This window comes from Perna viridis, chromosome 9 (assembly GCF_037379345.1).
Source record: "Perna viridis isolate PV_CMFRI_1.1 ecotype Kerala chromosome 9, ASM3737934v1, whole genome shotgun sequence".
Taxonomy (NCBI): Eukaryota; Metazoa; Mollusca; class Bivalvia; order Mytilida; family Mytilidae; genus Perna; species Perna viridis.
Window position 1 is genome coordinate 29,351,170 of NC_142453.1, and position 27,937 is coordinate 29,379,106.

The 27,937-nt window shown below is 33.0% G+C and overlaps 3 protein-coding genes across 3 annotated transcripts; 2 read left to right on the forward strand and 1 right to left on the reverse strand.

Moving 5' to 3' along the window:
* Positions 1-3,907: 3,907 nt before the first annotated feature.
* On the forward strand, positions 3,908-10,523 carry LOC148607681 (uncharacterized). Its single transcript, XM_088544489.1, has 6 exons — positions 3,908-3,935; positions 4,432-4,594; positions 5,244-5,445; positions 7,276-7,431; positions 8,698-8,856; positions 9,483-10,523. Exons 2-5 carry the CDS (start codon positions 4,438-4,440, stop codon positions 8,840-8,842), a joined length of 660 nt encoding a protein of 219 aa, XP_088400615.1. The 5' UTR covers positions 3,908-3,935; positions 4,432-4,437; the 3' UTR covers positions 8,843-8,856; positions 9,483-10,523.
* Positions 10,524-10,776: 253 nt separating this feature from the next.
* Positions 10,777-14,078, reverse strand: LOC148607682 (thioredoxin domain-containing protein 17-like). Its single transcript, XM_088544492.1, has 4 exons — positions 13,873-14,078; positions 13,197-13,278; positions 11,997-12,078; positions 10,777-11,098 (listed from the first exon to the last, which is right to left on the reverse strand). The coding sequence occupies exons 1-4, from the start codon at positions 14,009-14,011 to the stop codon at positions 11,027-11,029; spliced, it is 375 nt and encodes a 124-aa protein (XP_088400618.1). The 5' UTR covers positions 14,012-14,078; the 3' UTR covers positions 10,777-11,026.
* On the forward strand, positions 14,066-27,757 carry LOC148607683 (uncharacterized). Its single transcript, XM_088544491.1, has 5 exons — positions 14,066-14,239; positions 16,192-16,377; positions 17,740-17,845; positions 20,418-20,513; positions 21,835-27,757. Exons 2-5 carry the CDS (start codon positions 16,201-16,203, stop codon positions 22,017-22,019), a joined length of 564 nt encoding a protein of 187 aa, XP_088400617.1. The 5' UTR covers positions 14,066-14,239; positions 16,192-16,200; the 3' UTR covers positions 22,020-27,757.
* Positions 27,758-27,937: the final 180 nt, after the last annotated feature.

Here is a 27,937-nt window from a genome sequence, read left to right on the forward strand (position 1 = left end):
GGTTTCTGACAGGGAGATGAAATAAATGCTAGATTGACATTGACAGTCATTTAACCACATTATATTCGGTTCTCATATATATCGTCATTTAGGAAAAACCAAGGACACTGCGTGCACTGAACCACCGACAAAATATCCTACAAACAATGTGAGTAAGTAAATTTTTGGGACCAAACATGTAATTATTATTTAACAAGATCGCACGACACTTGATTTTACTGTAGCGTATTATTTCCTTTTCAACCACCTTCAAAATTTCGCATGTACGCGTGTATTTTAACTACGAAATACCACGTTGGTAATTTGGATCAGCCTATCAGAAATTCAACCTGAATATACAAGAATATAGTATTACATGTACATACAATATGTGACACAACATGTATATGTGATTTTATATTGCATAAATTTGAAATATCCATATTTTAAGTTTTGGATCGATGTCAATACTGTTTGTGTAGATGAGACGCGTATAGGGAGCAATCATTTGATACCTATATGGGGGTTAGAATCAAATGATTTATCCTGATTTTTTTTCAGTAAAAAATTCTGACCTGCCTTTTTAGTTTTTTACTTCAGTCTGTTCTGAATTATCCCAATTGTTCTTCATGGATTTAAAAAAAAATATCATCTTGTTTCAGAATTGATCCTATTCCTAGCCACCTAAAATTAAATGGTTGTTTTCTTTATCCTGCTTACAAGATCCGGATAAGTTATTATATTCTGACTGAACCACATTGCTACTAATAGAAAAAAAACAGATGACGCTTGCCCTACCGGTGCACCTGGTCCATGCTCCCAGTTTTTATTGGAGTCCGAGTTGCTCATTTTTGCTCATTTTACTTTGTATGTATGATTTTAGTTACTTTATGTTCTTTGTTGTGTGTGTCTGTTTTCCATGTCGGGTCTTTGTCCCTGGATTACATTCCTTTGATTACCCTATAACCTTGGTTTCCTTGATTATTCGTTCATAATTATAGGCTTAATGCTTGTATATTGAATTTTATATTCCTTTCTGTGGATTTGCATGAAAAGGTTTAACATATAAAAACTTTCAATTTTTCTAAGAGAGACACAGGCCACTCCTTCTAGGATCCACCTATGTGTTCCATTAGTAAATCAGTATAAAGTGCCAGTATTCTCGAAATGATCCGAAATGACACAATCCAGAAAGCTCGAAAGTGGTCAGGACACTTACTTGGTACAGTGGTCATAGGGCACTGCGCTACAATTTCATAAGACAACACGTGTGGCTTTAGAATTAAAGACTGATTTTTACGGCTGAAGGTGTAGACAGACTAGTAGATATCTGTTTAATTGTGACTTTTCCAGTCATTCAACTGGTATTGTTCCATATCATATATACACCGCATACATAAAGGTTTTTAACTAACCACACACATTTGTATTTGGCACGTGTATAAAGTCATTGACAATTCAAAATCATTGGTACTGATGATTTGTGTTTGAACTCTTTAAAAACAAAGATTGATTGATTGTTGGTGTTTAGCGCCCAAGCAGCAATATTTCAGCTATATCCGGGAGATAAACATGAAATGGATGATAAAATGAACATGAATTGATGACGAAATGAACAATGGGATGGGACACCAGGATAGCAGAGGTGACAAATTTTGATTACTACCGGTGAGAGGGGGTAGGGTCGGGCAATTTAGCCTAATGTGGCGGAGTGCAAAGTTCCTACTCCTATCGAATATCTTTAACGTTAGGGGGAACATGGTATCTTTCCAAACACGTTGCACCCATATGGTTTGCGGTTAGGCCCTCTGCACAGTGGCCTTACGACACCAGCACGTACATTTGTAGCATGCCAAGGTTGCTCTGTGGGCAAAGCGCTCTAGCCTCCGGCCAGGGTTCTGAGCACTATTTGGTCGCCTTTAAGCTTAGCGATGCTGCGGGTCTATTTTTTTTACACCCGGACCCGCACGGGAATTTAAAAAAATCGACCAAGTCATGTCGCTAAAGAATCCACGAATTTGTATACGTGCATTCGGGAAATTATCTCCGAACATGTATCCGTGTTGTTAGCCAAATTATGTAAGATTTAAGGCCCCGTTGGGGAAAGAAAATAATTCCAGAAAACAAATATCTAATTCGGTTTTGAAAAAAGTCAATGTTGCGTCGTATCTAAAATTGGTCGTATATTAATCTCACTTGACCGTTGATCATTCAGAAGCCATAATATGGTGTATCTACTTAAGTATGGTCAGGGTATATTGTCATAAATCTCAAGTAAACACGGAACTACACAATTTCTATTGAAGTGTCTGATTCCGTCATTTAGCACTTATATGTCTTATTTATAGTTTATGGTGCAACACTAAAAAATTCGTCGTTCTAACCATTGAAATGTTGTCGCCCCTCTTTAAAAAAATAACAATAAAAACAAAAACAGAGATGACGTAGATATTTCGTAAAAATATTTACAAACACATGTTTTTCATCTGTATTTTTAAATATTGTTTCCTTAAAATATGCAGTGTGTTGAAAGGTATATCTAAAAAAACTGCATACTAATTTGTCGCGCTCAACAATGTAGCTACATGTTTATCTCAAAAGAAGACTTGTGTATCCACAACTTTTGAAAATTCAAAATTACTGCAAATAGTATGCATAAAACAAATGGGCATAACATAACAACATGTTAAAATCAGAGCAAATATAATAGTTACTTTAAAGTTTATAGTTTGAGAGACACTACTCTTTCGAACATTTTCTAATTTAGTCATGGATTAACTTCTAAAAAAAGTCGCGGTACCAACATCATTATGACATTTTTTTTCAATTACACGTAGCACACTTGAGTTTTGATTTTAAAATGCTCGTGCACCAAGACGGTTTGCTGTTCTTTTTTTCCCAAAATATTCAGAGCGTCATCATAGCCAGACTACTGTAATCCCAGGTTTTCTGCATGTTTTAACGACACCCGTACCCTCTAGACCCGTCACTGAAATGTATTAAGATTATAACGTACATATTAACTTTCAAACGAAATAGTAACGTGATATTCACACGGTTTCCCAAATATTTCAAATACCACTTTTAGAAACCTGTTCAAAAACAAAAGGTGTCGCTTATTCAGTTCAATAGGGTCACAACTGACATGCGACGATAAACAGCTTCTGTATCTCTTAGGCCACGCCCACAAAAATAGATATAAATTTACGTTTGGACAATTAACTTAATTGTTTAAATTATTCAGTCGACAAGAGAGTCAAGACATAACTATATGGTAAGTGTTACTTTCCTTATTTATAATTTCCTTTTTTTTTTGTGCTGTGTTTATTTTTTTTTAAATTTCGATCTTTAAAAACTCAAGATGTTTCCGTCCGTAGAGCTTTGTCAATTACAGTCTAGTGTGAAACGATTCTTTTAAATCGGGGGTACCTTATGATTTTGCCTGAATTGCACTAATTATGAACAATAATAGCAAAAATTAAGATTACATTATATTTTAATAACAGACAAAACTTCATTCGAAAATAGAAGATCTATCTCTGTCTTGGGTGTTATACCCTCCTCCATGCAACATGATATTAGTTCGTCGGCTCCCTTTTGATGTAGTTATTAGAACTGAGGGCAGAAGCAACATACTTTTTCATGTTACCACAAAATGTTTATATTCTGAATGTATATAATTGTATATATATACGCATCTACTCTTATTAAGTATTTTTGTTGCTATTCACTCTTATTTTATTGTGTTTGATTTTGAATTAAACTGACAAAAGATTACACACGTCACTTACTTGTGCTGATTGTTACGCACTTATTCACAAAAAAGTCGTATTGTAACTGTTAAGTTGATCATAAGTAATGACGTCATAAACTGAAATAGCATTGTGATGTCATAATTTAAGATCAATTTCACACTTACGACCTTTTGTGAAACCGACGCCAGGAATTCATATGTCGTGAGTGCGATATGGATAGTTTATTTGCTATCCTAATGTTTATTTTGTAAATTTATTTGCAACGACATTAACGTGAAGTAATTATACGTAATTCTGCTCTGTCATGCTTTATCTGTTGTATTTAATTTATGAGATCTTCTATTTCTAAAATGTGCGATCGCGACTTACTTCAAAGTTAGCTGGTATAAGTCAAATTTAAGGGTCAGGAATGCATGCATATCTGTTTGTGATACTTTAAAAGTGCTTACCATCAACACTGATTGCCATAGTCCTTTACAGTTTAGATGCCCACCTAAAAAATAGCCTGTGTTCATTGGAACTTTCTCTTATCTTAAAAAAAAAAACACTAGGCTTTCAGATCTGAAATAAAAACTCAAGTTAATTATTTTGTAGAATTCTCTCACCTTTTCAAATACACACAGTTTGCTTGAACTGCACCTTATTTATAAAACAAACATGCATACTTATTTCGACTTTTTATATATTGTATTTGTAGAAAAAAATGTACACATTTTGTCAGTTTTGTCAGACAAGTCCTGTCAGCACCCGTGCATTTAGAACTATGGAAACCACATTTATCAGCAGCCCTTATTGTTCCCTTGTACACCGATTTTCGACCGGACGAAACATATTTGACATCGACAATAATTCATGTAATGGTAAGTAATACCAATTTAGCTTTGTTCCCTTAATTATGTAATGTAAAGGGGCGACCGATATCGGCATCCTGAAATGTCAGGGTTTCGAGTTCATCATGGCTTCATTGAAGCTCCCTTGAAAGTGCAAAGGCGGATTCAAAACTCAGATTGGGGAGCCTACCGATATCCCAGAGTCATATAAATGTATAGCACTGCCATCATCATTCATTTATTTTTCTTTTCTTAGAACTCCTCCATGATCAATCGATTTTTAGATTAAAACACACTATTTTGTGAAAACTTTTTGAAACATGTCTATTAGCATCTTTTAAACGAAACCGATACCCTATTGCACCGGAGGCTGTTGCATCATACTTGAGCTATTTCGTTGCATATGGTGTATAAGTTTAACGATTGTAAATTTCAACATTTTTTTATTATCATTTGTCTTCTTTGGCATATTTTTTGCGACAGTTTTCCTTGAACTAGTGCATCAGGTACACCTACACATTTGACTAGTGAATAATCCAAATGTTAAAAATTTGAAACACTTTAGTTTTGTATTTTCTGAACACACATGATCTGGTAACATTTTTTGTTTCTATAATGAGGTTTTAATGGGTGATCATTTGAATGGAAACATGATCGACTGTGTTACTATGTTTTACAGAAACAAAAGACGTTCACATTCATCAGCGGTTTGATTATTCAAATCTGGCTCGTTCAGCAACATTTGGAAAACAAAGCAATCCGACAAAAGAGGCCGTCATAAGTCATGTAGAGGGATTCAGACCAAATAATTCACCCGTTCCACAGTCAACAAACGTTTGTGTACCAAAGAAATGTTCAAAACCAGCAGCGAGAAGAAAAAAGTAACTATATATATTAATTTTTCGTAATTTAACGTTGGTCCATGTGTTTTACTTATTTCTTTTCCCTCGATTTGTTCTATTTCACCACAAGTCTGGCCCTGCTTGTTATTATCAACCTATAAATTTTAGGAATATTACAATCACCGTGTCTGTCCGTCTGTCTGTCTATTCTTCTATATCCACATGTATTGTAATTCTAACTCCTTCTAAACCGCTTGTCGAATATTGGTCGAATTAATTGGACTTGTGTCATATGTTTTCACAGTAAGTGCAAATTAAGAAAGATACTTAAGTGTTGTACGTGTAACTGTAAGTACAACGCCCCCTAAACCACTATTATAGATTTTGAAAAAAGTAATTGTATTTGGAAGTTAGGTATCGTCTGTATAGATAGATGTATGTATGGAAGATTTGGAGGAGTAATCAAGGGAACCAAGGTTATAGTAATCCAGGGACAAAGACCAGACAAGGAAAACAGACATACACAACAAAGAACATAAAGTAACAAAAATCATACGTACAAAGTAACAAAAGTAAATGAGCAACTCGGACTCCACTAAAAACTGGGAGCATGGACCAGGTGCACCGGTAGGGTAAGCGTCCTCTGTTTTTCTAGAAACACCCGCCGAGTTGCTCATAAAATGTCAAGTCCGGGGTAGACAAACGAGGAACGGAAAACTATGACCCATTGAATAAATCAGTTTTCATGGTGCTGATGGATACACCATAACGATCCACGAGTTCATGATGACGACCATAAAACTTCTGTAATGATGACTTCAATCTTGTAGCAACATAACCCTGTTCCAGAAGCCTATTTGTTAGAGTTCTAGCGCGATACAAAAAGTCTGCGTAGTTTCGGCAAGCTCTGGCATAACGTATGAGTTGTGATATGAACACTCCATACGCAGGGGCCGAAGGGATGTTGCCACAGATGAAAGGAAAGTTGATAATTCTGAATGAAAAGTCATCACGTTTGTTGTAAAGTTTTGTCAATAGTTTTCCTCTACCATCGATTTCTAAGTGTAGGTCAAGATATGAGGTTGACTTTACAGTGTCTGTAGTATCCTTTATCTCAAGTTCTTTTGGGTAGATGCGATGTATCAAATCCCCGAAATTAGGATTGTTTAAAGATAATACGTCGTCTATATAGCGGAAATTGAGATTGAAGGATCTAGCCAAACGATATTCTTTCTTTCTGATCAGATCAGCTATAAAGTCAGCCTCATAAGAGTGAAGGAATAGGTCAGAAGTAAAGGGGCACAATTTGTTCCCATTGGAATGCCGACCGTTTGTTGAAAAACACGTCCACCACACTGGACAAATATATTGTCGATTAAAAATTCTAGCATTTTGTAAACATCTTCCTCTGTATATTTAGAAGATGATTTGGAATTATTTCTTACAAAGTATGAGGAATCTCTCCCAAGAACTATATATTTGTATCTAGGTGTACCATCTTTTTTGGAAAAACAACGATGTATAATGTTTTAAGTCGGGATTTTAACTGAGTACGGGGAATATAAGTATACAGTGTTGAAAAATCATAGGTTTTAATGCTATTATATTCAGATAATAGTCTTGAACTGATTGTCAGTGTAGCGAATAGAGTCGTCACATTCTGAGACATTTATATATTTTTATTTACATCCTTTTTGTGAGTTTTCTCGCAGTATTTTTAGCCAGTTTCAAGTTTGTACCTAACCCAACTCAAAACCATGCTCACCTCTTTACCAGACGGATTTGAAGCAAAATTGTAATGCAATTCAATACCCACGGACGCATTACACGTATTAAAACACAGTAATATGGACGTATCTTATATTTTAGGACACCAAGAGAATACATCTGCGAGTTTTGCGGGCGAAAGTTTTCCAAGTCATACAATTTGATGATACATGCAAGAACACATACTGATGAGCGACCATTCTCTTGCAATCTGTGTAACAAACAGTTCAGACGTTCAGACCATTTACGTGATCATAAGTTAGTGTGGGTCGGGTAACAAGTAACACTCCAGCTAAGAATCATGCAAAATGTGATTCATGGGTAAATAACCTACGTATTTTTATTTTTGATATGTATATATCGTTTGAATTGCCATAGTAAACAGAAATAAACATTCAGTTTTTCATATAACCTGTGTTCTTATAATTAGGAGATAAAAAAAATATACAGAATACACTGTAGATTTCTAAATTAAGGGAGATAACTCTATAAATGACACTCAAATACAACAGAATCTATTGGATTTTCAATATTGATTATCTCCTAAGAGCAGGCAGATTTGAATGAATAATTATACATTTCATAGTATAGACCCATAAAACAACTTGATTACAAAAATAAAAATATGTAGCCTTTTTGGGTGTATCACATTTTTCAGATTTTGCATGATTCTTACAAAATCAGCTACATAAAAACAATCCTACTATTCTGAACCGACGGCGAACATTTTGCGGTCGTATACCGGTAATGGAACCACATTACGTCGTCCGTGGGCACTTCAAGTCTAACGAGTAAATATAAGTGTATATATCTTCACGAATTGATATATGTACCATTGAGTGTCGTACCCCAAAATAAAACTTTGGGTTGATTTTGGGGGTTGTGACTCGAACCTTTTAGGACTTAGCTACATTGGGCCAAAAGGAAGCAGAAACCAGCATTTGTATGATATACGACAATCACTTTAGTAAATATGAATGGATATCTTCAAAATTGTACCACGATGCGTCATATTACAAGAGGAATACTGATATTCAAGTTGGAGGTTGTGATGACTCAAGCAGTTTTTGAATTAGTGGCCAATCAAAGTGCCAGAAACAAGCTTTTTAATGATGTCTGGACAATAACTTGATTAATTGTGATATTATGGATCTCTTTGAATTGTACCACATGAAATTATTCCATAGATTATTGTGACTGTTCATCACATCAGAATTCTTAGGCCAACAACAACAACAATAATAATAATAATAATAATATATCTGTTTTCTGCTACCTTAACTACTCTATTTTTGTCTACCCAAAACATTTTATGGTCATTTTGGCTCCAGTGCCGTTTATATCCAGATAGTTTCCCCATTGACTCAATGTAAATGTTTTAGAAAAAATAAAATAATTTCCCTATACCTACCTACCTTTTTTTTGCTGGCGGCAGGAAACAAGACTATTTTTTGTCTTATCACTCTAAATTAACTGCAGACATTATGGAGAGATAGTCTATGCGATTTACGTTTTTTTTCTCAGATATATCCATGCCAAAGAAAAACCATTCAAGTGTAAGGAGTGTGGTAAAGGATTTTGTCAATCAAGAACATTAATGATTCATTACAGAACACATTCACTGACCAAAGAATTTGAGAACGTCTGGGTTGGAGAGTACCAGCCCTAGTCAAGCTTAATAATGTGAGTCGAGTCGTTTATTTATAAATTAGGTATTGCACAAAATTTAATAGAAAGATAGTAATCAAAGGAACCAAGGTTATAGCGGTAATCAAAGAATTTAATCCAGGGATAAAGACCAGACATGGAAAACAGACATACACTACAAAGAACGTAAAGTAACTAAAATCATACATATAAATCAAAAATCTAAAGGTCTTTGAAACGAAAAAACCTATGCTGCGTCAAATATTTCATATCAAATTTCTGCAATCAGAGCTACATGTAGTTGTGTTTATATTTGCCCAAACCATTCAGCTATAGGATTCAAAACGCTACGGTTGTATCAAGCCGCACTTTAAAAGACCTTGATTTTAAGGAGATGTGGTTAAGCAGGCATCCACCATGTAACAATGTTTTAAATCTATCTCTATTAACAGAATGTGGATTCTTATTTTTTTACGCTTCTCAACGTGCCTAAAAAAAACTTAAAATTGATTGCCATGGCCTTTTTCTTTTCACTAGTTTTCAGTCCACACTTTTGAGGTCTGTCACCGTGTATTTACTTTGGCCGTAAAATATATTTGTTGCAAGCCATGTAACATTGTTCTATGTATAAAATTTATCAACAAAAGTGTTTTAAATTTCAGATAGATTGAGAGACCTCGAAAGAAATAACAATACTCCAGCATGTGCATACATGTAAGAACCCGGATGTTGTATAAAGAAACCAGCGTGTAAATAAACAGAGTTCATTAAATGCAACTTTATCGACAAAAAATATATGTATAGCACAAATCAAAAAAAGGACAAGTTGATGTAAAACATTTTGTGAAATGGAAAAGTTTCTTTCAAAATTCAAGGTGTATACATAACCTAGCTATAGCTATCTTGAGAAAGTATACTTATGATATCCAAATATGTTGGAATTAATGAAGTTAATTATGTAATAGAGAGCAAGTTTTTTGAAATTTTAAAATTCCATTATGTATTTATGACTGGTCAAAATCATTGAAAACGTAGTCATTTAAATACCTGGAAACACCCAAATTTCAAACAGGACACTTGGGACATAGACGACATTCTGACCATTTCATTAATTCTTATCCATTAATCTGATCCAATATCGTATTCTGTTCCATTTACTGAAAATGCATAATACCACTATATAACAGGGTATGACGTTAACATTTTGTGAAGCTTATTCTATTGGTCAAGTGGATAGAAAACTAAAAAAAACTGGGTTGCCCTTCAGTTAATGCATGTTGATAAATACATAAAATGTGTTTGTCCTTTCGGCAAGTGTTAAATCACTTTTACTTGTCTAAACTGTTTCTGTATTTTTTTCCTGTCCTGGACAATATGACAGTCTTTAATGTCAGATCCTGTCTAATAACAAATTAACTCTGAATTTATATGAAACAAAAAGTCATCCTGTTTTTTTCTTCCTTGCTTTCAATTGTCCCTCTTGAATGTATGTGTTACCTGAACATTTTGGACTGTAAAATTGTTTACTGAAATGTTTCAGTGTAATATGGGTAACATGGAGAAAATGAGGTAGCAATAATGAAGGTTCAAGCAAGGGGAAATCCTGTGACAAAATGATGCCAGGAACACCAAAAGTCCAACACACAAGTAACAAATAACACAACAAGTTAGAACAAAACAAAAACTATGAAAGAAATAATGACTTAACAAAATGATAGTTTTTTTCATTCATTATGGAGGTGACAAATATGTTGAAAATTGTGCATTAATAATTCAATCTTTTCTTCATCACCCAAGGTCTATAGTGCATGTTTTAAAGTAAATAAGATGTTATGAAAGTGTTCTTAGTTAATTTCATCGTATTATTATTACATGAACTGCCTGTTCATTAAGTAGCCCTGTATTTTTTCAGTATTTGCTTTTTAAACAATGGCACTTATTATTAACTAGATTCCGTTCTACCAATAAAAACCTACTTTATTAGTTTGTTAACATGTATTACTGATTGACTAGCAATATGAACTTAAAATTACTCAAAATTTGATCCAAATCTCCTCTATGAAATCTGTCTTGTGACTGTTCTGCTTGCACCGACTAGCCAGCCTTCTGACTAATTATAATCAAATAAGCTTATATTACAGAATTTTTTAAGCAATACAATGGTCAACCTAGAATATCAGGAAGTAATGGAACGTTTCTGTAGTATTCAATCTTCTTCAGAAAACATCATCTTGACAAGTTCTTCATTGGCACATTGTTCTTCTTGTAGTCTTTGTGGCTGTAAAAGTAGATATTGATTGTTAAAGAGGGGTTGGAAAATGGCAGTTGGAGCAAGGGGTATAAGACACAGAGCCATTTTCTTTTAACGACTGACCTGGAATTTATGTTGATTTATTTTTTTCAGTTGCAGCCAGAGTTATGAATTTTTTTTGAAAACCTACATTTGGGAAAATTTTGAAACAGAATTTTTTTTTCTGTCTATGGCTGAGTAATAACTTTTTTTTTTTGCCCATTTTGAATAATTTTATTTTATTTCAAAATAATCCCAGGCCCCCCTTCTCAGTATAAAAATGGCTGGTGCCTAATCAGGAAAATCAAGATTTCCTCTTCAAACAAAAAATCTGTCAGAAAAGGGCAACTAGTGATACCCAAGCATCTATACTATAGCATAAGGTCAAAATTACCTTGTAGTCAAATAGAAATTTGTTATCACCAAAGTTCAAAACATAATCCCATTATATGGCAATGACACACATACTTAAAGTTTAAGTTTAAATAATATCTTAGCATCCCCCTTTTCAAAGTGTCTGGATCTGGCCCTGGATCTTATGCCCCATAACAATATGTCAAACACTGTTAACAATAACGCAGCATTCATTAAACTGTTATGGGAGACACTTCAAAGAAATGTCTAATCCAGCTTTTTTACTTTCTGTTTAAGTTTTGGCCTTAAACTTGTTTTAACTGCTTCAATAATCACACATTTTATTGTCTGAAATAAGGATTTTTTCCACGTCTTACCTGTGTTCCTTTTCTTTTCATTCCATAATTTTGGCCCTGTCTTTTTATATTAATTTCCATCCAGTCTCATTAAAACAAATGTATCTGCATTACCAGTATATAAATAAAAATACTATTAAAAAAGAGAATAACCTTTGACCTATAAATAATCTCACCTTTCCAATAGTCATCAGAGTAGGAACACTCTTTAACTTCAAGTCGGGGTCAGTTCTGAAGCCATTTGATTGGTCCTTCCAGCTGAAAAATTTAAGTTGGTACAGTTATAAACCGAGTGTGTATCACTTAAGTTCACCAATCTTTATTTTGTAAATAAATCTTCATTTGTCATCTTGGTTTGATCATATGTACAGTCTTCCCAAAAAGTGCCGGTCTGCTGGACTAGTCAGGTACAGGGGCAGATCCAGGATTTGAGTTTAGGGGCATTAATGGAATTAAATGCTGTGCAAAGCAAGGCAAAAAATTTTATGGGGTGAAACTTGTAGTAAAAATTGTGTTCTTACCGATTTAAGGGGGGTGTATGCCGCGTATGCCAGTCCTTGGATCTGCGTCTGAGGTAAATTTTGCTTTGAACCAGATGGTTTTCTTGTGTCAGCAATGGAGAGTTGTCAAATTACTCATCTCAGAATTTGTTAGGGAAATTCTGCAGATTCAACATAACTCAGCCAGTTACATGTACATGATAAGAACCAATCAAAATTCAGTAAAAAATTTCTATGGGTTAACAAAACACTGGCATATTTCATAAATGTTTCAAGGTTTTGATGAAATTAAATTGCAGCATGTTTACAAAGTAGTAATAAGGAACTGGAATTGGTAAAGATGCAGACAATATCAAGAATTCGGTGTGTCAGAAACCATTTTGGTCAGGCAGATTTTAAGATCTGTCGGATCAAAGGACCGGCAAAAATTTTTAACTTTTGAGAAGGCTGTATAAATGTATACCTACATGTAATATATATTTTTAATTACTGTGCCCTTTCAGGCAGGGGTTTCATTATTTTTTTGAAATGCAGGTACCTTTGGTTTTGTAGGAGGTACTTTTCATCATTTTGTAAAATAAAACTGTATAAAATTTTAAAATTCTGGAGCTACCTTTCAGTAGTTTAGAAGGGTAAAAGTACCTGGTACTGCCTCTTAATGAAAGGCCTGTTTAGAGCCCTTTCATTAGGTAATAAACATATTTGTTTTTGTACTGTATTGTATACAGTGAGAAGCACCTAACATGCTATACAAGTTAACAAAATTTAAGAACTCTGTAACTGAACACACAAGTAAAAAATTTGCATTCAACAGTTCAAGGACATAACAAGGAATGTAGTTCCCCATCTAAATGACAACACAAATTCAACACTTACAAGGTTCTATCACCAACACCGCAATGTATAAACACAGAATCAGCTGGTGCACTGGGAAGACATTTCTTTATTACAGGGTCAGCTACAAATGAAAAAAAGACATTCTGTATACAACATATCCAACCTTAACCAAAGTCTTTGGGTAACATGATAAGAGTTTAAACATAAAACATTTGATATATTTTGGATCATCCCACCAATTTGTGAAGTGGCCAGCCAATAATCTCTCTGGAATTTGGCGTTGGAGATATGCTTTGTTTTGACATTGGTAGTCACAGCATAAAATATCTCCAGCGCCGAATCCCACAAGGGATTAGGCTGCCAAATCACAGGGGATTGGTGAAATTTATTTTAAGTAACACATATGCTCGCTAGGCAATGAAAACCTTGGAAAATATCGTTTTCAAGGTTCCCAGTTCGAGTTCAGGACACTGAAGATCCGAGTTAATTGCTTCTTATAAATGTAAGTATCTACTATAGTCAAAATAATAATGCCTTCTTAGGAGGCTAATTTTTATTTTGCTTACTCGCCTCCCTTCAAACTTCAGATTAAAAAAAAATGTCTTACGATCTGGACTAGTCCGAATTTCCTCTGACCCTGCAACCCTGGGTGACAGGGTCAGAGGAAATTCGGACAATAGATCTGGACTAGCAGACCAAGTCACGGCAAGTATACCTGCAACACAATCTGGACACCAGTTCTTTCCTTCAGCGTCCGTGGATCCGGAAAACAGAGCAAAAACAAGCTTTCCTTTATTTTCTTCAGCAGCTTTCTTGTAAGCATCAAGGCCTTCAACGTTTACTTCAAGGACCATTTTTTTTTTCAAGTGAAAATGTGTTGACGATCACGAGTAGGTGTCAACTTCCTGTAAAAATGAAAGTAGGAAGTCTATATCCGGTCCAGGTGAAAATAAAAAAATGAAAGTAGAAAACATAATAACCAAGACGTTTGTAAGTCAGTTATGATCAATTTTAGCAGCAAGGGAAAAGGTTTTACATCAAAATAAAGAGAAGTTGAAGTTTTGTATCGGAGACAACTGACCGTGAGTACAAAACTTGAGTCAATCTGATGTGCTTGGTAATTTTGTAACTTTATAAATCTGTTTATTTTTTATGTTTCCATCTGCTATTTGGATTTTCAACAAATGTGGGCTAGGTTACTTAAAATACAGGCCAATGTGTAGATGGCTTATAAGAAGATAAGATAGTCCGGTCTAGAAAAGTATGCCTCGTTCTTCATAAGGGCAGTGTCATGAAACACACTGAACATTAATTGTGAAATAAGTGAGATGGCCCCGATAAGGTAATAACATTTGTTTCTTTAAATTATGCATGACAAACAGACATGAAAATGAATTTCTGTTTTCATATTTGATAGTCAATCAGACATGAAAATGAATTTATTTATTCATATTTTATAGTCACTGACACAGGCGCTTATGCACTCTGTTGGTAAGCATCTGGTGGTCAATAGAGCACTAAATTATTTTAGAATGTTGGATTCTTACATTTATCATAGGAAGACTTTTCACAAAATACCAACCAGAGATATCCATATCCAAATAAAAAATAAAAATAGAGGGTGGTCATTTCATAGAAAATTGGGACTTTAATATATCTCACAAACACATCTTACTTTTTCTCATTTCTTTAACCTTTAAAACGATCTATAATGAACTAATTGTATTTTGAATGTAAAAACTTAGTGCTTTTAATCACAAGCACGTATTTGTCATAGCAAAACAATTGAGCCCTATATACAAATTTATAAATACCTTATCACAGTCACTGGCCAATAAGATATAGGGGTTAATTTTTTTCTTAGACAAGTGCCTGTTTTAATGCAATCAAGCAGACTTAATTACATTTTACAAATGTGATAAAAAAGATGTTCCTCGTTTTCAATTTATCCCATAAATTTGATAGTTCCAGTCGTATTGAACTAATATCTCTCTGTTTTCAATTCATACATTGTGCCTACTCTTGCTATGCTAAAGGTTGGCTGGTAAAACAATTTCTGACTTTGTACCATTATCCAAGTATGGAAATCCTCTTACATTGAGGGAGTAACATTATTTTAAAACTATGAAGTCCTTGAAGCAATATTTGGTGCATGTAGTTTTTTTTTTTCAGTTAAGTACCATTCCATATAAAATTCAGACACTGCATATTGTATAGGTAATACAGAGTGTAGAAAAACCCAAGAAAAAAAAAACAATGTTTTTTTAATCTTCAGGTGCTATATTTTCAGGAACCAGAAGTCTTTTTTGTATTCACATCTGTACTTTTGAGAAAATCATACATCCACTCCCACGAAAACCAACCTTATTAAAGCAAATCAAGAATGATAACTCTTGCAAAGTGCTAATTTCATGTACAGTCAATATAATTTTATCTCCAAAATGCAAAATCCAAATGAAAATCTATGGCTGATTATTTGATCTGCAACTGTTTCTTAGTAAATAATGAAACTGATTTTGGTTGGTTTTTGACATGCATAAATCACCTCCTGTCTGATTTTTGTAATGACTGATACTTAATAAAACATGGTCAACCATTTTTACCAGTCCATATAAAACTCAGACACTGTCCTTATAAATCAAAGTGATTCATGGTGAAGAAAAACCCATCGACCAAACAATGACTTTACAATCTACACATGCTATATTTTTACGAGACAGTTGTCCTTTCAGTATTCAGAACTGTACTTTTGAGAAAATCGTATATATTTATTTCCAAATAAAATCAACCAAATTGGACAAAATCAAGAACAATAACTGTTGCAAAGTGCTAATTTTATGAACAATCTATATAAATTTTATTTTAAAAGCGCAACATCAAAATGGAAAACTATGACTGGTTATTTTGGTCTGTAATGATTCTGAACAAGAAATAAAAGTGAATTCAGTGTATTTTTGGTTTTTGACATGCAAAAGTCACCTTCTGTCTGATTTTTATAAAGACTGCTACTTAAATATTTACTTCTTTCTTTCAGTGAATATAAATGATGACTGAAGAAACTGATAAAGCAGACAACCAAGGGTCTAAGTCAATGGGCCTTGGTATGAGGATGTCTGTTAATATGATTAGTAAAAAGTTTTCCAGAGTGACCAATATATCTACTAATACCTTAAATGATTGGTTACAGAAGAAGGACCAAACCAAACAGATTGTGTTGTTGGTAAGGGTCAAACCAAAAGCATCTTCAATCATTTCTGTAAATGCTATGATTCACTTATGGAGGGTTGACCTTTGAGCTTGTTCCTGTTCAGCCACTTCATCACAAAGTTAATTGTCAGAGTTTACTTTCTTAATAGGTTGTCAGTTTCTGGTTGGGCCCAATGTTTAGTAAATTCAATAAATAACTCCATATGGCTGGCTATTTACCCATAGCTGGGAGTAAAAAGTAAAATGACTGTTGTAGAGGGTATTTTAAATGTCAGTCTCTGTAAGAATCAGGCAGTGGGTGAAACATGGTACAAAAAAAACATCATTTTGATAGTGTAATTTGACTACTTGCACCATCAGAATCAAGGAAAAAAGGCAATATTTACCATTTCATGTTGGTGCATTGAGTTATAATTTCATTGAAATGCACTGAAAATGAACATTTTAAGGGCAGATAACTCTGTCAAAAATCTCATTTTTCTAACATTCTATTGAACAATTTCTGAGCATAGCTAGTGATAGAGATCAAATAATGGTCTTTTCAAATAGAAAAAGCATCGTTGAGTGATATTTTATTGTCAGATTGGGTTGGTTTTGGCATGCATGTCTCTGATTTTTCCCATTTTGCCTGATTCTTACAAACACTTTCACTTAATTTCTATATAAACTATCTACTTCTCTGAATTCATTATACTCTGATTTAAAAAAAAAAGAAATTAACATTATATTGGGAGCAACAATATTTAATATTGTTTTCGGGGGATTAGGAGAAAACTTAAAACCAACGAAGTCCATGGAAAAAATTCACAGGATGCAGTTTGTCTTAATGCAAAAGCAAACATTTGAAACAATAGTTGCAACAAGACTGCTTAAGAAAATACATTGAAGCTGTCTGCAGCTGTGTAGGCCATCATTAAAACATCCTGGGTACTCATCCTGTTATTTTTTTCTCAATTTAAGTGAAAAATGCTGAAAATTTGAAAAAAAAACATTGACCCAAATTGGGTAAAAAATCAAAGCAGTATTGTTCAGGGAAAGTGAAAAAATTTGGTTGGGAGGGAATGAGAATCTAGGATATTTTTCATTTTGGTCTCAATTTGCCATGTAACACTTGTTTAGACAGGCCTACACTGTAAGGGGGGGGGGAGTTTTTTTTGGGACTTTAGAATTATTGAAAACTCCCTTTTCCTGGAAAATTTCACACATTATTTTGAAACAAATGCATGTTATTAGCCTAGACCTCCCTTCCTCCGGGGAAGTCCCATTCAATATTTGGGTTTCGTCACCTGACTAGTACAATGTTACTGGTACATAATATTTGCACTACTTAAATATTTCACAAGCATTATTGGTCATTCCTTAATTTCATTACTAGGATTGTCGACCTGAAGAAGAATATGCTGTTAGCCATATGTCAGATTCCATACGAATTGATTATGAAAGTGACCCAAAAGACATATTAGAAAGGATCCTTTCAAAAGGTAATATTAGATCCTACCAGTGGTATGCTGAAATTAGGCCTTAAAAAATGACTGCATGTGTGAAAGATCCATCATTAAATTTAGAAATGATTAGAAGTGATTGGAAGTGTCAATCTAATGGACTACATGAAAATTGAGGGACATATTTAAAATGTGAAGAGACTAGTTCAAGTTTTGTAGAAAGAGAGACAACTCATGATGCATTATTGGACCATCCCTTTGTGAGCAGTCTAAATAATTTATGTGCGAAAATTTTGCCAGTTAATACAAGATACTGACCAGGGGTTCTTGTAAAATCTTTCAAAAAATTAACAATATTCAAAAAATAGAATTCTCCGAAATACTTGGTTCTGAGTCCTAATGAGTATCAATGACAGTTTTATCTTAATTTTCCTATCCTGTTTTATTACATGGGTATTACATAGGCAAACATTCACTTAAATGACTTTGCATATTTTAATTATGTATATGGTATTTTAAGATACGATTAGTATGTGGGCTTTTAATTCTTAAAAAAAAAAGAATTAGGGAGGGAATCTATATCATACAGAATTTGCACAAAATGTACCACTGGGCAAATAGAAGATGAATTGCACTTCTTTATTCATTGCACAGCCTACAATTCGTATAGAAAAGAACTAATTACTAAGCTTAAAAGTAATAATGAAAACTTTAACTCATTAACAGAAAACAAAATACAATTTGTTGTGAATAGCAGCTCAATAATAGTTCTCAAGGCTTTCATTGAATATATCAGTAAATGTCAAGACTACTAACTTTAAATTGATGAGATAATGAGATGTTAAGACACTCGGTTTTCAAAATAATTAATATTAAACCCGAAATTATACTGTAATTATTTACAACCACGCTTTCTATGATTTATTCTTGTCACCTCTGGCATATTCTTACTACGCTTTTTTTTGTCACAATTGAGTCACCACCGCGCAAGTTCCTACGTTAATCAAACTTTTTATCTTTCTTTTTTCCTTGTTGTTGTTGTCTGAAATTACATACTTTGTTTCTATTATTTGTGTTATGACCATTTACTGTAAATGTTTTAGAACAAATAAAAATATTGAATATACAAAAAGGTCTAGTACATGAAAATGTATGCTCAATTGAAGTTGATGTGCATCTTAGTGTATCTAGCTTGTATAGTAAGTGCTTGGATAATATCTCTTGAAGAGTATCAAATGAATTTGTTGCCTGAAGAAAACTAGTAAATTAAATGATTTATCATATAGATAGTAGTGATTTATTGAATGTTCTCTAGGCCTGTGGAGAAATCGATAATTCTCACTGCGGAATTAATTTGGTAATTTCACTCGTGGACATTCTCCTGCCAAAACGCGAATAACAGTACGCAAATCAAAAAAAAATATGTTGAAAATGTATGGGATAAGTATTAAAGAATAAGACAACCTATCTCAAAATATCATTATCAGTATTGGTACTCTGTGGTTCCCGGTTAAATTATTTGACACTGGATTTAGTCTCTCAAACTTTTTATTGTCAATTCTCAGCAAGTACATAGTACAATAATACAAGATACTTATTGACTTACTGAGTTCATTAGAATAAATATTTTTTTTTCTTTTTTTCTCCAACTTGATTGTCATTTTTGGCTTTTGGTCTGCTTATTTCCTCACTAGTGTCTCTATACCATCTTTTACATGTCAATTAACTGTACTTGAGCGTAAACAGAATTAATCTTTAGAAATCCTCGGACCATATTTAGTATAGTATACTGTTTTAAACTATCCTCAAATCTTCTTCTAGGTCAGTTTTATTGTATGTAAACTATAAACATTGAATTGTATACTTTTCAATCCCTCTGTAGAAAGTGGAGTGATTTTGTTCCTCTGTTAATATTTTTCTTTATCACGAACACAATTTTCGCTTCTTCCCGTTTTTGCTGTCTCTCCTATGCCAACTTGCATTAACATAAACTTTGAGCGTGCCAAATTGCCAAAAACTTAACAAAATGCAAAACCTCAGGGTTTATACAAAATATGATGTATAGGTGCAAGAATATAAACAATGTCATCCTACTACCCTGATCATTGTTGCCATTGACATTGGCATAAATGATAACTAACTGTTTGACTTGAATGTTATTTAGATAGAATCGAGCTTATAAAGCTTATATTATCCTTATAAAAGCACCTACCACGGGCATCTACCACAAAGTGTCAGTTCACTTGCTGCCTTTTCCTTGTGATCGTTATTGCTGTTTTTATCACTCCCATGAACGAATCTTAAAAGGCCCAGACAAGTTGGGCGAAGTATTGTTATCATTTTGTCGGATAGTTCCGGGCGAACTCCTTTTAAACGGCTGTGACTAGGACAATAATAAACTGCAGACGATAAGACCACCATTTTAAGTTTTTTTTTAACGCAAATAGTACTTTTAATCTTAAAAGTTCATAATCTATAACATTGCAATACGTCAGAAACCAAAGCAGCTGCAGCTATATGTAAGAATTTGAAATTTAATCTTTTTGTAAGTAAATTAAAGTTAGGTCATGTAAAATTGTGCAAACGACACCATCAAGTTTTTTTATTTCAGTAAACCCAGTAGAAACAACCATTGTGTGTTACTGTGCAGCTGGCTATAGATCGTCACTTGTTGTAGACAAACTCCAAGAATATTACAAGAAAACGGGTAAGATATAGATTTCATAAATTGGCATCCTCACAATGTCAGGATTCCTGTGTCGGTCACAGTGTAAACAAAAGAGCCTTGACATTGTGAGGATAAACTGTGTGTTGCGTCAATATACTGCATTTTTTGCAATATTTGTTCGAATTGCATTTTTGTTTCCAAAAAAAAAACCAAAAAACAGAGGACGCTTACCCTACCGTTGCACCTTGTCCATGCTCCCAGTTTTTACTGGAATCCGAGTTGCTCATTTACTTTTGTTTCTTTGTATGTATTATTTTAGTTACTTTATGTTCTTTGTTGTTTTTATCTGTTTTCCATGTTTTGTGTTTGACCCTTGGTTAAATTCTTTGATTTCCGTTAGAATTTTGGTTCCCTTGATTACTCTTGTAGTTATATATACCAGACAACACCAAGAGTTCATTTTACCTCCATAACTCGACTATTAATCAGTTTCTTCATTTGAAAACTCTTAAAGATCAATTCCATGTTTTAACTCACTTGTGTACATATGCATACAAATGTTTTACTGATCCATTGTGTTTAACGACTACTTTTGTTTTCATTGACCACGTCATGTCTGTCGGGTCATATATATCTTGGTTCCCGGTAATATACTGAATATTGTGATCGGGAACCAGTCTAGGTCATATACAGAAGAAATAAACTGAAAGATAAGCTCGAAAAATTGTTGCTTTTAACTCAAGAAAATGTAGTTAAATAATGATTCAGGAAATTATTTTTAGATATGCTTCTGAGATTAGAAGACATAAGCAAAACATGCATATCAACACTTCTTATTGGTTGATGAAGGTGTGCTGGTTTAAGTAAAATACCCACTAAATATGCTGTATTTTCTGATGTATATGAATTTAGTAAGATCGAGATCAAAACACAAATCTGAATTACTGTAATTTCAGGTTGTAGGTATATCCGACAAAACTATGTTTTTTTTAAACATTCAAAATTAGAGGAAGATCCATGGACTTTGGAAAGAGGTTCCAGGCTGTAACTTCTTGTTTTTGTGCTCGAAATTAACAAAAGTTTAAAAAGTTCTTGTTTAAGTACCTGGACACTCTATGAAACATAATTTTCGGTTCTGCTAAAATCGATGAAAATACTTTCATGTTTTTGTAAATGTAAACCCCTCTGTATCCCACCTGTTAACACATTATAATCTAGCTCTTGAAAAATTAAAATATTTGAGTAAAATCACTTTACTAGGCGATCAGAATGTTTGATAATTTGATGATCACAAAATCTTAATGTAGTTAAATTGACTGCCATTGTGAAGTTCAAGTTCACCGGTACTACTTTCTTTCAGGTACTAAACCTATTGGAGATATATACAATTTAGAAGGTAGCATATTTAAGTGGGCAAATGAAGGTCGATTTATGGTAGACTTATACAACAAACAGACTCCATACGCCCATCCTTATAACCCAGTGTTTGGAAAGTTGCTAGACAGTAGCCTCCGACGACAGAAGCCACAAAATGAATTAATGTGAAATGCACAAATGAAAAGAAAAAAAAAACTGTGCATTCCCGTTTTAATTTTATATAAACACAATTTCAAATGTGTATAAAATCCTTAAAATTGCAGATATTACACAATGCCAAGGTAATGGGGTAGTTCATTGTTCAGCAAAAATGTCAATGTGTGAAATCCAGGTTCTGGAATTCAAGCAAATCCACTTTTTTACCTAAAAAAGAAAAAAGTCAATTTTATTGCAAAATTCGTAGTGTAAACTTCCCACAGAACAATGATCAAGTGTTTTCTTCGGATATGATATTCAAATCGATATTGTTTTTCAAGATAAAATTTGTGAACTCACTTTTCACACCAGATATGTTTTTTGCTTGGAAGTTATTTTCCGATTTCAACGTATGAGACTCGAAATGGGAATAAAACACGCATGTGTTAAAATACACAAATGTGTTAAAATACACATGTATTGAAATAAAAGCTTTCCGCCTTTAAACGATGAAATTCCAAAAGTGTGCATAGTTTCTTTTTTCATTGGTGTATATCTGTATGCCAGCAACTTATTTAACGAATTACATAAAGAGCTTTATACTACAATATTATACATATCGCGATTGCATACATGTGAGTAACATAGTAAAATAGACCATTTTGTATTAACTGACTGTGGAATACTAGTTGTTCATGAGCATGAGTTACATATACTTCCGCAAAGTAGGACTTTGAGTAGAACAAAAAAACTTTTCTCGTTAAGGTATACATTGGGCATGCAAGAGATAACTTTACTGTTCAGACATAAGGGTCTATTCTGGTCTACACCTTCGTCATAAGCAAACCTCATTACCTTCTTCCACATACACAACCAAATGGGCTACATATGATAATTATATAATGCTAGATTTATATGAAAAGCATGTGAACATATGAAAATTTAAATATGATAGTCATATGATTATCATATGATAACCATTTCATAATCATCTGTAAACTGAAACATATGATTATCATATCATACTCGTTTCATATGGTTTTCACATGTTGCACATTTTGCTGTATACCACATTTTCTTGTATGTGTCAATTTCTCAGGTAAAAGAGTATAGGTTTTTTGTTGTTGTCATAGTCGTTATTGAAATATTTATTGATTTAAAGGGTGGAATAATGGGGCTACCAAGTAAGTCCCATCCTCGTGTACATGTGTGTGGCTGCCTTTTTTTAAATTATGTTACTGTTACAGACCTTTCATATATATCAGTCTCTATGAACTATTTTGTGATTAGAGGATTTTGGTTGTGATATTTTTCATTGAATACTATTTATTTTTATCATTGAATACACTTACTTTTTTTTCTTTTCTTCGAAAACAGTTTTAAAATGTTTTAAAACAGAACATGTATAGGAGCTTTCAACTAAATTTCAGTATTTTCTGGAAATGTATAGAAAGTTTATACTATTTTTGCTGCCTTTTATGTTTAAAGTATAACTATATACTAGTGATAAACTGATGGTCTTAATTACCAGTCCATATAAAAGTCAGACACTGCCTCATGCAAAGTGATTCATTGTGTAGAAAAAATACATGGAACAAACAATGCTTTTTTGGTCTACTTATGCCATATTTTTATGTGACAATAGTATTTTTGGTATTTAGATTTGTACTCATGAGAAATCTGTACTTTAACTTCCCACAAAAATTAACCAAATCCAACCAAATCAAGAACGATAACTCTTGCAAAGTGCTATTTTCGTGTACAATCTATATAAATTTTATCTCAAAAGCACAACATCGAAATGAAAAATTGAGACTGGTTATGTGGTCTATAGCTGTTTCTGAACAAGAAATAAAAGTTACTTTGGTAGGTTTTTGACTTGCATGAATCACCTCATGTCTGATTTCTTATAAAGACTGCTACTTAAAACAATAATGGTCTTGGTATTTGATATGATTGAAAATACATTGTAGTTGAATTATTTTATTGCATTACTAGCTTTATATATACATTGAAGCTATGGCAAACCACATTTCTTACTCAAGAAAAAAATACTGTTCACTAACTATAATTGGTAACACCAATTAATATGTGTCAAAAGTAAACTATTTAATTTTGAAGGGTTGTGATCACGCTAAAGTACAAAGAGGGTTTCCTTATTGTTCATTGAAGTACAATGGTCTGATATTTTCATCCCGGTGGGGTTGTTGTCTCTGATATCTACGCCATACCTATTCTCGTTATAGTACTTTCCTGATACAACTTAAATTGAGGAGAAGTATACATTCGTATTTTAAATAAATTAAATCAAACTTCCAAACATACAGTGCCACAAAAATCTTATTTAGACTTTTTAGACTTTCCATTGACTTCACCCCTTGCAGACAAAGCTTCCATGGGGTATAAATAGTTGTCCACTTTGTCAGTTTGTCTGATTGTCTGTCTGTCCGATCGCCCGCCGTTCATCCGTTCATCTGTCCTCTTATCTCATAACAGCAATTCCCCCTAAACCGCACAACCAATTTTAATGAAGCCATTTCGCAATCGCTGAACATGAATTTAAAAACATGAAAATTATTTTAGGCACCGTATGTAGATATATGCATTGTGGGAAATAATTAATTTCAGCTCTCTGCAGAGGGTCATAATCCAACTTAAGGGTTTTCGTAGTTGAGAAGGTGGAACCCCTGTAGTGAGCTTGGTCACAGTAGTTCTACTTAATTTTTGTAGTGAAGTGAACATATACCCGGTGGTCATATATGTAGTTCCGTTTCTTTGTGTTATAAATTGGTGAGTCTTAATATATTTACCTCTATAATGATAATTCACTACGTTGTTATATACAACGTATCATATTGCGAAATGACATATTTCTTCTGAATGTCTGTAAACTGTTTTCTCAACCACATACTTTGATTAATTATAAATTTTGTAAATGTATAATTTATCATAGTATGTGCACTGTCATGAGTATGTGATTGAGAAAACAGTTTACAAACAGACGAAATATATCAAGCACACATGAAAATGTGCTAGACGTACTTGTGCTTTTTTGAACTAAAATTGAGACATTTTGCATTGATGTATATAACATATTCATTCATATCGATATTATTATTATTCACCAGAATAAACACAACACCATTCCTATAAAACGTCTCTTGTGTACATGTATATTTTACATTCCAAATTACTGCCTAACTTACAAAAGTAGAAGTTTTGTAAGAAGCCTTACTTTAAACCCGTTACAATAATTCATTGTATCGGGTAGCCCTTTATAACATTAACAATGGTGATATGTATTTTGTACGCGTTCTCGTACACTTTTTGTAATATTGAATTTCACTTATAATAGAAGTAACTTATATTAAAACGTCTTAAATGACACATGCAATTGAATCAAGATACTTTGAAAACATAGGATATGTCACTTCCTGGGTAGATAAAAAAGTTAGTGTCAGTCTCTGTAAGAATCAGGCAGTGGATGAAACGAAACATATGGTATGATTTAATTCGTCAATTAAACACGATTTTCCATGCCCATCATTTTTATAAAATATGATGCAATTTTTTTGAAACTTGCAAACAATATTAATAAGTTGAAACTTTCAAATAAGTGAACATTTAAGGGGTAGGCAACTTCGTTGAAAACCTCATTTTTTGTAAATATTTTCTATTGAAAAATTTCTAAACATCTTCAGTGACGCAGAGATACAAAAGGTGGTCATTTCAAATAGAAAAAAAATACTTTGAAGAAACATTTGTTGTCAGTTGGACGGGTTTTTGGTTTGAGTATTTCAGAATTTTGCACAATTTGCCTGATTCTTTACTATAACTTGTACTGTACAACTTCTATATGATATTTTAATTCTTTTTGTATGCTTTTCCTTCAATAGATCCATGGTTCGTACTTAGTTCATTTTCAGTTCAGTTTAAAAAGCACGTTTTAAAGTATAGTATACCGTTGTTAGTCCTTCCATTTGACATATGATTACTGAAATACTGCGTAGTTTAGTGATTTTGGTGTTGAAAACTGTTAGTCTACGTGGATTTTATTTCAGAGTTAAGGGACTTTAAACGAAAAACGTGGGAAGGGGAAGGTGTATTATCTGCTTTAGTCCAAGGTTGAAATTATCAGTGGTACTAGGTCTAAGGACCTCAATTCCTGATCCAGGACCTTTGAATTCCTTTTTACATTAAAGTCCTAGACGTTTATGCTCTTTCATTGACACTTTATGGAAGACATTCATTATTCTTAAGTGATTTTTTATTTGAAATCTAAAAATAACTATTGAAAAGTAGTTAGAATCCATGTTTAGTGCATCTGTTTACTTCATTCCTGCAATAATGTATAACTCGCAGTACTTAAGTGTAAGAAAATCAACAAGGAAAAATAGCAGTAAAACAGCACATAAACTTGCTTACTGTTTTACATTGTAGGTTTTAGGTTAAATTTAAAAGTCCTTGATCTTATGTCTTACATTAAACACACTTGAAACGTTATAAATTTATAGTTTGCATGTTTTATTGTTACAAATACGTAAGTTTTAGGTTAAATTTAAAAGTCCTTGATCTTATGTCTTACATTAAACACACTTGAAACGTTATAAATTTATAGTTTGCATGTTTTATTGTTACAAATACGTAAATGAATCGTCAATATCCCTATTTATTGTTACAAGTAGCTAAATGAATCGTCAATATCCCTATTTATTGTTAAAAAATCTAATGTTTGTATAAATTGGCTGTTGTTGAAAGGAAATGTTGGAGTTGATAATGGTTTGTTTATATGGAAAGTTGGTATCTGATAACGACACGCTACATATATAAACGTATCTTCACACTAAGCGTATAGCTTGATTTACGAACCATTTACATTTTCTTTTAATAGACATTTGTGTTAGACTTCTTAATGTATCAATTCACTCTTAAGGCATGTATACTGGGTATTAGAGTTTAAGTGAAACAATTCTATTGAAAAAAGGTTTAGCCATTAATATCATGTTATAATTATGAAATATTCGCTTTGTATATACAGAAAATGAACAAGTATAAATCTATTGGAGTGTATTTAAATGGGCAACTTTATCTGTATTAGTAACTGTTACATTCTTATAAATAATTGCTTACAATCACCATTGTTTTTAAGTTGAGCTCGTCATTTGTTACATTTCAGATAATTTTTTGTGTGGAAACTATGTTATTTTTACCTGTTTTATCCATTATTATTTCTGAAAGATGTCAAATACAAAAATATGAATCATATTTATATGCTCTACACGTGTTTCAAGGAGTAATTAATATCTCATCAGCAGCAGTAAAATCAGATATATAGGAAGATCCCAACCCGAAAAATAAATGTATGCATATAATGCTCAAAATCAAAACTATCGAAATTGGAAACCAAATCCATCACTGAGAGGGTTTTCCATGTGTAATACAAGGAATGAAGCTTGCAGCTTTATATGAAATCAGGCACAGATTATATCGATTATACAATGTAAGAGTCAGTGGTAATGTTTACTTTACAAATATATAAGTACCTTTGGTTGACAGCATTACACGTGTCTATACCTTTTGATACTGTCACCTAATGGTATTGTAGTAGTACGTTTATTGGGGACAAAATAATGCATTGTAATAAAAATGTCAGTTACATTGAATGGACTTTGTATGTTTTATATACTATTATATTGTTATCATTTGTATACTTATGTTGAATGAATGTTCAAACCAACAAAATGAAAAAAATAAAAATTGCGAGGATTTGTTCATGTTTTTACTGATATCATTTTTGAGATATACAGATAATAGCAAGTATGGTAATGTGCTTGAACGTCAAGTTGCAATTTAACGAACAGTAGTTCAATAATATTTATGATGGCACTGGATTTTGCAACAAAGAAAACATCCAGATATGAATATATTATTATACGATGCAACAAGGATTT